This window comes from Opisthorchis viverrini, assembly GCF_000715545.1.
Source record: "Opisthorchis viverrini unplaced genomic scaffold opera_v5_88, whole genome shotgun sequence".
In the NCBI taxonomy this organism is placed as follows: domain Eukaryota; kingdom Metazoa; phylum Platyhelminthes; class Trematoda; order Opisthorchiida; family Opisthorchiidae; genus Opisthorchis; species Opisthorchis viverrini.
The window spans coordinates 1,464,891-1,478,791 of NW_008751745.1; the positions used below are offsets into that span (position 1 = coordinate 1,464,891).

General features: G+C 44.6%; 1 protein-coding gene across 1 annotated transcript in view; it reads right to left on the reverse strand.

The window, feature by feature from the left end:
* Nucleotides 1-13,901, reverse strand: part of T265_05018 (hypothetical protein) — a gene marked incomplete at both ends in the record, with an annotated part of 55,219 nt that continues 41,318 nt past the window's right edge. The window contains 4 exons of the mRNA XM_009169908.1: nucleotides 1-696; nucleotides 7,734-7,806; nucleotides 9,340-9,459; nucleotides 11,030-11,181. Of these exons, the coding sequence (XP_009168172.1) occupies nucleotides 550-696; nucleotides 7,734-7,806; nucleotides 9,340-9,459; nucleotides 11,030-11,181 (492 nt within the window). The remainder of the gene's footprint in view (nucleotides 697-7,733; nucleotides 7,807-9,339; nucleotides 9,460-11,029; nucleotides 11,182-13,901) is intronic.

Sequence of the window (13,901 nt, forward strand, 5' to 3'; positions counted from 1 at the left end):
CACATGTATAGGGTGAATGTAGTGCGCTAAAAGGGCGATTCACGGCTCAGAATTTCAGAAGAATCCCATTGTCCATGTCGTGAATTGCGAAAAGCTGAACACAGTTAGATGACGCTTAGAATATGTTGACAGTCAGAATGCGAACAATGTAAGAAATCGCCGTTAGAAAAAAAGTGCAAAAAAAAAAACAAAAAGCGCAACAAAAACCGAGAAATAGGTCGGACCTTTTCAAATAACATTCAATCAGAGTGTCTCGCAGTAAAACAGCTGGTGTGTGTGTGTGTGTAGAAACGGACAACCGGGACAGACGGTTAAAAGAGAAGTCGCAGGCCTACAAGCTTGTGACAAGATATAGGTTTCCAGAGAGCTAAGTGTGGCCCGAATGCACTAACCAAGCGGAAAACAGTTACTAGTTATAAAAGGAAAGGAAATTAGCTGCAAATGCAAGCATTGGGTAGTGAGTGCACATAGACCTATGATTGCGCAACAGCGTGTTTTGGGGGAACGAACAAACTGTTAGCTCGCCACAACGAAATGAATGTTCCACATTCAAAGATTGTTAGTGCTGGTGGGTGCTATGGGCGCAACAGTGGAGCCAGCGTTTTGCACGGAAGAAGATGAGTTACCACCACTGATGGCGGCACTGCGTTTAATCTGTTCTTGCATCCGGCTAACCATCTGCTGCATTCTTTGGAGCTGAAAAACGAGAGATAGGAAAAGAATGTAGAATATGAATACAGTTGCCAACAAACTTTACTGCAAAAGGCTATCATTTTGTTCCGTTTCGTTTAGTGAGTCTTACGTCTCTTCCGTTCGTACAACCTTCGACTGGGAAACTCGCAGCCACTGGGCACAGAGGACTCATTCTTGTACAATAATGATCGCACTCCATAGCAGGACTGAAAAGGTTGGCTACAGATCCACCGATTCTTGAGTTTGGACGATAAGATAATCGTTCAGCTGAATCACCGTTTCGGTGCCTATCTGCCATGCCACCCGAAGGAAGCACGAGGGCTGGGATACTGCCAGGTCGCTCAAGCCTAGACAGAGGAAGTCGAGGCAGAGGTCGGCTCAAACCACGGACCTTCCGGTCAGTAAATTCGTGTTCCGACCACTGAGCCATCTCGCCCCCCAAGTTTGGAAGAATTTCCTCACCTACTGATCACATCGGCCAGTTTATTTGCATGCCTATTAACTAAATGTAATCCAATCTAAACAAATCGAATCAAATCAAATGGTAAATATCTATTTGATGGCTAAATAAGTCACAAATCTTCCTAGTTATTACCCCCTAAGGGGTGACCGTTAGATGCAGTCGAGAAGTCGGATTATCTCAGCTAATGAATTCGGGCAGTCTCCAGCAACCTTCACAGTGAATGGGCGACTCGCGGCACCCGGACACTCAATGTTAGGATCAAAGTTTAGATGATGGTTGATGGTCGATCGATGCATCGGTATCGGCCAGCAAAGTTCCAGTGATTAATAAACTCAGTCAGTACCACTGGGATGGGTTAAGACAGAAGCATTATCGAGCCGACAAGGCTGGAAGTCGGCGACCTATTCTACCAGAGTAGAAGTTAGATGGAGAAGCCATGAAAAATAAGCATTTTCAACTAGACTGATTTCAGATTGCTTGACTATCAAGCTTATCAGCAAATAGGTGGACAGTTCCGTTGATACTACCTGTAACTGAACATTTTACCAGATACAGTCGAAAGCTCCGCTCTGAGAATGTGTGAAAATCCGTCGATTGTGATAAGCAAAATCGTTCCTAACAATGAACACATCGCCAGTCCCTCCCGAATGGACTACCAACTGAATTTCGCTCATTCGAATTGTGTGTTCGTCAAGACCCGGCAGGTGCCATTAAGAACCGAGGAGAAGAGTCTATTTTTTCCTATTCTCTTGCTGTCAGGTAACGCGCTCTGATGTTGTCCACTAGATGTCCCCATCTTGGGGGTCCCTGGTTTATGTTCCCGTTCATTCCCGTTTCGATCCGCTCTCAATTACAGCACTTTTCTCAGCATGCATGTACTGGCAAGGATGATGATGAAATAATATGACGCAGACATTGGGATCTGTGGTACCGATTCCGCGCCAATACCTTTCGCCGTCACAGGCAAGAGCATTATAACACATTAAAATGGAGAATAGAGTGCTGAGAAACAAAGGTTGTGGTGCAATTTTTCCGCACCTGAGAGACAAACCTCGAGATTAGAACACTTTTAGTTGACCTTTAAAAGCTTATTTACAATTAAGTTCCGTTTAGGTAAGGAGATCGAACGAAGAAACGCACGGTGTCGAAGGAAAATCGACTTTCACAAGTCTAGTGATAGTCCTGGAATACTTGAGTATCGATTGTGATTATGACAATGTGTCGAACTACTGATTGCGCGAATGAATTTAGTGGCAATTGATGAGTCCACAAAATTTGGGGGATTCGCTTGTGAACGGGTAGTTGCCAATGTAGGCGATATTTCCACCGCGTAGTTAGCTATAGTTCTCCATTCGACACCTTCTGAAGCGTATCTCGTGAACATCTCATGAGATTGGCTGTTTGGTCGACAGCGTCCGCGTTATTTCATTGGCCGCTTCGCGATTTATATCGGGTTGTGGTCAACTACCCAAGAGAGGATTTATAAGAAGACGGTTCAGCATAGCCTGTTGCAACACACAAGACTAGAACACGGCCGAGAACTTTCACCTGATATGTGCGAGGAGTAAAGTGGAAAAGAAGTCTTGCACCTTGAGAACATTAAAACTGCTAAGGTAAGTAGTCTCCTACTGTTTGAAGTTGGCACAGTCATGGTACAGACAAGACAAATTAGTCTCATTTTATCACAATCATTGGTATCAACTTGTGATTGTATGCATTCAATACACTGAAATAGTAATCATACTCTTTGGGGGCTGGGCGGTTGAAATGGAAGGCCGAGGGGGCTGAAAATAGTTCAGTATGATTTACAGAGATCCGAAAGAAGCATTCAGGCGTGCAAAACTAACACAGAGAGAGAGAGATAGGATAATCTCACATGGACAATTTAAAACCAGGTCAATTTCACATACGGACGGCTGAGACGGTGAAACACTAGACAACAAATCAAAGCATGAAAAGGCCCGGCGACTCTAACTTTTGTAGGAACACTCACGTGAAAGAAAATGCAGTCCTGGAAGGAAGTTTTGTATCTGCGTGTGCCCCTGATAATCGCTATTTACCCTCTTACACTCTATGGTCCGTTCCACTCCTAGCGTCTCTGGTTTAAGGATAGTTTTTTTGAAAAATGAGCAAATTCAGAAAGCTTGGAAATGCAGCGGTGATAGTTTGATGCACAAGTGAAGTGACTAATAATGAATGGTGCACACCACATCAGTCAGTCGTTTGATGGAATCGAGTCTTTTCCACTGCACTGTGCAATGGATATGAGGACACAAGGGAAGACCTGGTTCACCAGTTACAAGTGAACTGAGAATACTATTACAAATAATGGACAAACTGACTGCTGTTCACATCGATCCACGCAGAACTCGTGGTTATCCTACGTACTGAGACTACCAAGATTGCTGTCGCGCTGGATAGATAAAAAACACCGGCACCATTAACATTAACGGGAGTACTGGAGAGTAACAACAAATGAGAACACTGGTGTTTCACTGCCTTTCAACCACGTCAATTTATTTGAATGATGGAAAGAAAATTGAGACATGGAGAGGGAGTTGGGGATAGCCTACCACAAACATCCGAGGCGAATACACCTCCAGCACTCAATTGGACAATCTGGATAGAAACTGACAGCACTAAAAGCCACTGACATCGGTTGGTCAGCACATCGTTCAGTGTCTCCAGCCAAGAACAGGAAGGGTGATGTGGACCCCAATCTGGAAGGTGAACTGCGCACAAACCTTTCGCAACATCTTTTATTCCTTTCTGTCATGTCAACTTCTGTTCACCTCTAGCTTTCCACCACTTCGAAACAGGCATCAAGGAAAACAGCGCTCGTCTTCGCAGGCGGTAACTCAGTATGTGTAACACATGACCCAGTTACCTTAATTTGCAGTGCTGGATGAATTCTTCTAGTCAAGTACTGCCTGCTTAACCCAAAACCCGTCTCCTGACCACATCGTTGCGAATTCGTTGGTTCAAGCCGACTCCAGCTATAGTCTGGAGGCATCAGTGCTCAAAGACCTGGAGTTGTCTCAGACCCTCCACCCGAAGTGCATACCACCAAGGGTAGTGTAATCATCCTTCGTGAAAATAGATCTAACTCGGTTAAGAGTTACCGTTCATTGCTTCGTTTTGAGCAGCAAGGTTGAATGTAATTAACTGAGTACAAAGTTGCGCCAGTTATCTCTGATTTGAGGCCTGTTATGCAAGAGTCACAGTAGGAATATGATGACTGTCCCGATGGCGCGGTCACTGCAGAGATTTTAACATACATGGGTGTTCTAAAGGGGAGTTAATACATGACTTCGGATACTTCCTAGACTCTATTTCAGAAATTTTCAAAAGGACCACGAAATCCTGCTCAGCAACACTAATGTTGACGATACGAACACTATTAACGCTATCATTTACATCAAGCGAATACGAACCAGTTCGAGCGAGCGGTCTTTCCACTTCATTGTTAGACGAGAACTGGAGAACACCGTGTGGCAATTTCGGCAGAAAGCACACAGTACTCCGGAATTGACCAAAAACATTTTTGTGCGAGACAGGTGAAAAGATGGTATCAGTTGACTAGCATCAATATCGTGATTCAACACCAATACACAAAGCTATCCAGACGATTGTACGAGGTCACATTCTGATGATAGTATGTTGCAACCAGACAGTAAACATATGTAGAGCCGAAAAGACAAACAGCGAATAGGACTTTCGTAGCGAAGCGAGGAAACGTGGCACGATTTGTTAACACTGTCATAACAGAACCATTGGCCATTGGCCCAAATAAAAACTATCGATTGTTTACCAAGCTCTTCTGAAATGATGACTTCTCAATCGGTTCCAAACTTTTTCCAATTGATTGAAATCTTTAAACTGTTTCATACGCGGGCTATTCTACTATCTGAATATGGCTGCCCGAATTGGAAAGAATAATACTATGGTTGTATGGATGCTCGCTGTTCTGTTCACTGAGCTACGCTGGGTTGGGAATGTTTCGTCATCAAGCGATGTGACATTATCAGTACCTAGTGAGTTGGATGTGCGTCTTCGTTTGTCACACGTCGGGCGAACAGAACAACACAGCAAAATGACAGCTTGCCTTTGATATGAGGTCGCTCCTAGTTTTCTTTCCATAAAAAAATACAGGCAAGCGCATCATGAATTCCGGTTTTGATGAAATCGGGCATTGCGAATATGACTAATGTTTGGTACTCAGTCCCACTGCATTTCCGAAAACTACTATTCTATAGAGCATTTACCTCGGTCTTGTACTTTGAACCAATGTCAAATCTAGTGCTGAGAAAGCTCCCGCCATCTAGACAAACCCTTCATTTTAATGAGTTCCAATGAAACGCTCTTTATTCGTTTGCACTCTGGACCGAATTTTATGCTATGCTGTGCTATCATGTTCGATCAAAGACCACATATTTTTGACGAAACGCTTTTAACCGGACCTTACTGTGTGACTGGTTTCTGTGGGGCGTTGTTCTGCAACGATAACCCTGGATGACTATCGTTCGGCGAGATAACGATTATGAATTCATAATATCCGCCAAACTTATATGCATAGAAGACATGCAAAATTAGCCTGCCTTGGGGATGTGGGAATCAAATACACTGGTTCATGTACTGATTGATTGTACCAACTGTTTTATTCCCATTCAAACTGCAGAGCTTGGACATTTTCACCAAGTGAGTGAAAGACGAAAACGAAATTTCACTACCCTCTTGTTAGTTGAACTGTTGATAAATGGATCTAGTTGATGGTGAAAGTATCCTCCGAGGTAGATTACCAGTGCGTTCGGGTGCAAAAGTACGTATGTATGGACCGAAGCTGACGATATAAATGTTGCGGGAACAGGTGATGTGGTAGGGTCCACATGTGGCACACCGTCGTGCCCGTATTGATTTTAATAAGGCTTCATATGTAAATGGACCTGATAATTATCATCGAGCCGATCGGTTAGAGTCAAATAACATCATTAGTCAGACGACTAGTTGGAACTCGACATTAGGGAAGGTGACAGGAAAACAAAATGGAATTTTCTGAGTTAAACACTGGCTCCGAGAGCAGCTGTTAACAAAATGATACGGCAGAACGGGAAGGCCCAACTTTAAGAAGGTATCAGCTAGTCTGTTGGACTGGAGTAGTCGTGGTACACACTAATCCACGGCACATTGATTGTGTAGCTGGGGCAGCCACTCCTCACGTGCCACGCTAAGTGCTGTTACAAAATTTACCGCTTCAAAAATATAAATCCCTTGATCACATTTAGGTACGCCTTCAGTACTACGGAATAGAACAGTCACGTTAACTGGCTTACCTTCGGACAAATGTCACTGACTACCGCCATTATCTCCTGCGTATGAACGACAGTCAAACAGGTTCGAATGAGTAAAAGTGATCACTTCAAAAGCAGCCCGTTTGACTTTGCTTTTATGCATTTTACTGTACTAAAATGATAGATTCAAACTATGCCTTTCGTGAATAACCGCCGTGCAGTTCATAAGAAACCTGGGAAGCTTAGAGACATCCGGACAATTAATGCATTGCAACGAACTGGAAGCTATAGTCTTTCGGGCATTGAACTACGCGCACTTGCGGCAAATCGTATTACACAGACGGTCGTCTCTAGAGCGACTACTCTAAGGAGCGGATAAAAAGAGTTCTCGTCTCTTAAGAAACATGAGTAGGCTTGTTATTAGAAAAAGCAAGGTGCGTCACTTGTGATGTAACAATACCGACAAGCTCTAAGATAAGGGTGAGTTAAACCAGCCGTTGTTCGCAAAACGCCTGTTTAAATAGCTACAGTGCAAATCAGGCAGCATGACAGTGAAATGCTGGAATGGACATCTTGGAAACCTATAAGCCTGCCTGTGTGGGAACGTTCTAAGCTAGTCGTGGAAACATTCCGCGAAATTAGATAGGCTGTGACATACCGAGGGAAGACAGAAACTAGATTCATCGATTTAGATCTACATCCCAAATTTGAGTGTATACAGACAAAGCTATTCATAAAATCGCACGGAAAGTGATAGACTTCCGTTACGCAAGAAGCGCTTGTTGAATGTATGATGGGCTCCTGTCAGGAAGACAAACCTCTTCAGTCATTTCTGGGAACAAACCAGTTCCGAAAATTGGCCCAAGTTATGGAAACTAAAATTCCCTAAATCGAATTATTATATCAGTTATAACCCATGCACATTGGTTCTAACTGCGACAGCTTCGATGACTGCAAAGTGAGAGAGCGTGGGAGCTACGACCAAGCATTGAAGGCCATAGCGTGTTCAGTTAGTTCGGGAACTGGATAGTTACGCGCTGATGCACGAGCGCCACTGACTACGTGGTTGAGCCATGTTCGCTAGTGTCATTAACCATTAGTGAGTTGAGTCGCGGGATCCCCGGCCAGGGATGCGGCAGTTGTCGACACTTGTTATGATCAGACTTTAGTAGTGTAATCAGGATATGGCAACAAGCTCATTGAGGAAGGGAACAAACGTAAGCAACAAATGGTCAATTCAGAATAACCGAATGGATCCCATCTGTTTGCATTCGCGAACAAAAACTCACCTCCTCCTCCTTCTGCTTTAATAGGCTGTCCTGATCAACTAGAGCCTCGAAACCACCCTCACGATCCGTCCGCCTGTTACATCAGGGAAATAGAGATGGGGATACGTGAGAAAAGTGAAAAAAAGGAAATATGTGTGCTTCCGAAACGCAAACACAATAATCTGTGTGTACAGTCTTTCGCCTGACTAGAAGTTAAGTAATTCAGCCTCTAGATCCATCATTGGGGGCTGTATATGAAAAAAGATCGAACCGGGGGCCACATTCGAGAAGGCGTTTGGAAGCGTCATAAAACGCTCTGAATGAAACGGGGCTAACAGAGTTCTGGCTCTGCTTTCAGAGGTTGCTTTAATCACCACACAAGACTACTTTTTAGGCGCAGCATTGAACGCTGTGAACAAGGCCAGAAAACATAAGATCTAGCGATAAAAATCCTCAGTCGCGATATATCCGCAGTTGTACCACAAAAGGATTAACCAATCGCTCCTTATTTCTACTGATTGGCTGTACAGCAGTGGGGAGTTCCAGTCCGAAAGATATATACTAGGAAGTGCTATCATGTTAAGAAGTAATGAAGTGGGAAATTTGATTTTCGAAAAGAGGCAGTGTTTTTCAGTCGGAAAATGCATCCCTCTTCGAAAAAAATTCCCAGCACTTATCATTGATAGCGAGCAAGCTAAGGAGTAAAACCCCAGTGGCCTATTGCATTTTCCTGTGTGGGTGGGAACCCACCGACTACTGATGTGGAGGCTAGGTTGCTGCTCTCCATGGTATTCCATGGAACAAGGCAACTACATCCCTGTACCAACTCAACCATAAGGAGAACTTAAAAATGTACGCGAATATTCTGGTTCCACTGATTGATCGCTAATGAAGAAGCTGCGGTAGTGGGAGAGCATTTAGATCTCAAGATGAAGGAACTTGAAAGTAGTTTATAGCGCAGAGATTTGTAGAATGTACTCGGTGACGATTTGCTCACAGAACAAAACCGTTCTTGTTTTTAATAGGATGGATTGGTTGTTTGATTTGCTCACGAACGAACCCGCTCTTGTTTTTAATAGGATGGATTGGTTGTTTGGGATGCTAGCTGTAAAGCATCTAAGAGAAGCAATTAATCCAACAACCAGTGACCGTCAGATCATCCAAAGTGGACTGTGACTGAAGGTCTGAGTAGAAGTCGATCACAAGACTGAACAGCCACCCGTAGATGAATCATAGTGCTCAAACTTCTCACCGAAAAGTAGTGGGCTCGAACTGTAGACAGTCATGAGGTGTAACGTTGCTGGTGAGTTTTAAAAAGAAGGAAACAGAAACCATTGTTAGGCACATCCAGATTAGAGGATTTCGTCTACTTGAATCGCACTATGAACTAGCAGCCGATCCAAAAAAAGATGTTCCGAACGGAAATGGTTTGACGAGATCAAGGTAACCATGGTATCGTGAAGACAAGTTCACACCGTACGTATGCAAAAACCAAATTTCGCGAGCAAACGCGAGGGAATTGGGAAGTCTAGAGGTTTTGAAGGCTGTGCGAGTTATATTAACGGTGAGCGGCTACAAGGGCAACGTCGCCTATAAAAATACTATATGGTTTTCAATAACAACTCACGTAGGACCAACTTCACGGCGATCCGTGTGCCGTTTAGACATTCGTTCTGTAATATACTTGGCACGGTAATTCTCGTAGTGAACATCCAGGGTCATGTCTTTCAAATCCTGCATGTGGGTTCTGGGGGGGTGGGGGGTAAGAGAAAAGCACAAGGCATATAACGGGAAATCAGTCACACGAGAAGCTGATGGAGTTACCTAACTAGATGGCCAGCAGAAAACAGAGCTGAATTAAGTCAAAACGCTACATTCAAGTAAACGAGTAAAGACGAGAGCCGGCTGTTCAACAACCATTTACTAGAGGTTTGGTTCAGTTTCACAACTGATAACTGTAGAGAAGTCGTGTATCAGCCTGGTTACACCATTGCGCATCTAAACGCGCTGGACGTAGACCGGAGGCAGCACCGTTACACTCAGCACGAACATGTTAACGACACGACCTCGAGTGATTGCGAAAAATTAGCAGCAAAATCGCCACTCGACCGCTAACTCGTTTCTATGTCAAACCAGAGGCTGTCCAAATGTCGTGCACAAATGCGCACCCTGAAACGCGCAAACAGATGTCAATTTAGTTCGACATGCGAGTTTCACAGCATAGGTAGCAGAAATGGTTTGATCCACGTAGCGTCACTCAAACTGGCACGGGAGGATCACGAATGGTCATACATCTCAAGCCTGGTGCAAGGGTTCATAGTCTTTACGGTGAAGGCGCTCTCAGCCTGTCAGCTAAAGGCGATGAGATAGGTATTAGTTTGCCCTGCAACATACACTCAGGCAAATGGCAGCAATGAGGCTGAGAAAAGTGGTCTCTATTGGATTCCTTCATGACGGGTTCGGTGAGAAAAACGTACAAAAGTAGCATTTCGAGTAGCTGACGTAAAAGTCCAGACAAACGACGAGGAGCGCCCTCCACAGTACAGTGTATCCTCTGATGATGACGGTTGGACGGATGAGTTCTGATTAGGACATTGCGCGGGCACATCTGCTACCGGGATTCTCGTTCATAAGCACTGGATACGCGATTACCAAATTACGCCTCTTGAATAAGATGCCGCAGAAATCCGAACCATCTTACCTACTCCAACCAGCTACACCTCAAGTTAAGTGATGGTCACCAATATATGGCTGTCCTTTCCTTATTTTCTCCGTTACTGCAACTAGAACCAACTTATTCTTAGTACCCGATTCGTAGCTGGATAGATCGAACTGAAAACATACAGATCCCCAGTTAAAGTTGGCACACATATGACTTCAAGGTTTTTCTGAGCCATGCATAACACGTCCTGATGAGCGTTCAATCCCAAGCGTAACATTGCGCGCACTCTTAGAGTCCGAGTAAGGCTTACGGTCGCATGAATCACGGACAGACACCCCCTGTGGACAACTTTTGACGTCAACCTACGAACAACACCAGGCTTCCGGATGAAACTATCGTAGACGGTTCAACGGAATCTGGCGTTGACAGCCTGTCAGTATTCAATTGAGTGACTAGTAGCAGGACAGTGTAGCATGAAAAGGTCCTCAAGATCACAAAATGGGCAGCAGGTCTAACACAGTTTCGGAGAGGATACAATCAAACGGCGAGGATAATCCAATTATTATATAACGGCCTAGGTAAATAACGCAAAACACAATGTAGATCTACTGCACATAGAACAAAGTAGAAACCTATTTTTTGTAGAGCGGCTTACTTCAATAAAAATATGCGCAGTTTGGTGAAATCGCAATGGCGTGGGTTCTCCACTTCCGCAACACCCCATGGGTACTGTCGACCACGAGCGCGCTTTCCGCCTTCAAGTTCGATAACACAGTTGCTGCCTATCACGGCGAAAGGCAATACACTCTGCAGAGAGAGAGAGAAGGAGAAAATGTACGAAAAGATCGTCGAAGGGGAAAAGAATCAAGTCACTCGATGAATACACTCCTATAGAGTAGGCACTAATCAGCAAGTAAAACGTCTGGGTGATTAAAATAATTAACAATTATGAGAAAAGAACCCAGTGACGAAACAAGTACTGGAACACTGAATTTGTCATTCCAACGGCAAACTGTCCCAGCTGTCCTGAGACTAGTAACTTTTCTCGAAAACTGGGTTTCTGTATGCTACACCAACTTCATCGAAATTTGCTAACTATAAAACCCGTAATAAACTTGCGAGGGTATGATGTTTGAATTAAATAACTTGGGGGACTTGAACAGTTCCCCCAGTACCTAATATTGATTGGGTGGGTCCATTTCTGCAGGCTGCATCCAAACTGACGTCTCCCACATTGAAATCAGCCGTAATCTCACGAATCATGTGCTGGTGATACCGGTACCATTGTCTAGATACGCCCACGGAGACTGATGAACACTGTTAGAACCTGGGTGCCATCAATAGGACCCAAACTGATGATGGAACCACTCGTGTTGCATAGAAACGTCAGTGCTCTCCGACAGAAAAGTCAATCGATGCAAATGGTGACAAATGTGAAGTGTTGTGGAATTGACAATACACCATCTATCCCTGTATAACTAACATTTTTATCCGTAAAATTCAATTAGTCAAAACTTTGGGTTTTGATTGGTAATAATATTCTTAGGGCGATACAAAAGTACCTGTGCAGTTTCGAACAGATATTGATTATCTAGGAAGATTTTCGTAACATCTGCGAGGATGCCCACCACAGCCTACCACTGGAGTTTGATCGTGAACCTTAACACCCTCCAAACGGCAGGTGCCTGGGTGTATAAGGCCACACAATTGTTGGTTTGTGCGAATCTATCTCTCCCGATAATCCATCAATCACTCTGCGCAAAATAATGCCAGAGAGCACTTAAGATGCGACGGATACCAGGCTGATAAGCAATGGTTTTTGCATGACGTTCTTGCCCCATTTTTGAAAAATGGGATGACGGTCGAGGAGCTTTATTCGGCTGGTATTCTGTTTTCGTTCTAAATCTTCTGCAGTCAGACTGTTCACCAGGACCTTGCCACCTTCTATGAAGAGCGCAGGGTGTAGACCATGCAGGCCAGGCGCCCTGTCGCGCTTTAGGATTGAAGTCCCACGCTGGATTTCGGTTGCTGATGGTGGGTTGGTGTCAATGTTCCTTTCGGGTCCACTTGATTCTTCCAGCAGTTGTGCTGAAGGAGACCAGGTGAACTGTTCTTGGAAGTACCACTGGAGTTTGATCGTCAACCTTAACGCCCTCCAAACGGCAGGTGCCTGGGTGTATAAGGCCATACAATTGTTGGTTTGTGCGAATCTATCTCTCCCGATAATCCATCAATCACTCTGCGCAAAATAATGCCAGAGAGCACTTAAGATGCGACGGATACCAGGCTGATAAGCAATGGTTTTTGCATGACGTTCTTGCCCCATTTTTGAAAAATGGGATGACGGTCGAGGAGCTTTATTCGGCTGGTATTCTGTTTTCGTTCTAAATCTTCTGCAGTCAGACTGTTCACCAGGACCTTGCCACCTTCTATGAAGAGCGCAGGGTGTAGACCATGCAGGCCAGGCGCCCTGTCGCGCTTTAGGATTGAAGTCCCACGCTGGATTTCGGTTGCTGATGGTGGGTTGGTGTCAATGTTCCTTTCGGGTCCACTTGATTCTTCCAGCAGTTGTGCTGAAGGAGACCAGGTGAACTGTTCTTGGAAGTGCGCAGCCCACCGCTGAATACGGCGATTGAGGGGCTGAGTTGCTGTTCTGTCTTTTTCGCATACTGTCTCACTGACATCTGCCTTCTGACCCGTTGATCGGATCAGTTGCAATAGGGTGCGGCTGCTGCCTGCAGCGAAAGCCTTCTCCATCTCCTGGACCTTCGAAATCCACCAACGTTCTCTGTCATTCTTTAAGCTCCTGATTATCCGGCGTTTGAGGGCTCTTCGTGCGCCATCATATTCGCTAGTTGCTGGTATGGCCTTTCTAGCAGCAATAAGATCTGCTGATCTCGAAGATATCTAGTGTTTATTGAGTCCAGTCAGATGGGCTGGGCAAACAGTTCCGAAAGCTGACAGTGTTGCTTCTTTAACTCGCCTCCATTCATCCTCCAAGCAATCCTCGTCGTCCATATAATTGTGCGTCTCCAGTAGCCTCCTAGCCAGATCAGCTCGATACTCTTCAGCTACTGAAACTTGTCGAATTTGATGAACAAGCTTTTCTCTTTCAGCATGCGTAGTGCTGGCGGAAAGCGAAGTGCCAAGCGGGTCCGCACGATGGCGTGATCAGAGTCAATTCATGTCACCCTACCATTTTCGGTTTCTATTACAAAATACGCGCAATCCACTTATGTTGGCGACGTGACCAGCCATCCATTTGGCTGCGGTTCATCGCTTCACAAGGGAGCACTTTGAAGTAGAGGTATTTGTTATTTTTGAGCAACACACTCATTTGCATACCAATTAGGTTTTTAGAGGAGACGATTGGAACCCAGCTCAATCCCCCATTCATGATGTCTTTATATCTCGAATATCGTACCAACTGAAATATGAGGCGGCCTTTGTGAAGGCAATTCAGTTGAAGAATATCATGAACGATAAATCCGGCTGGAACCCAGGTGGTGTGCTAATGAGTGTATTTG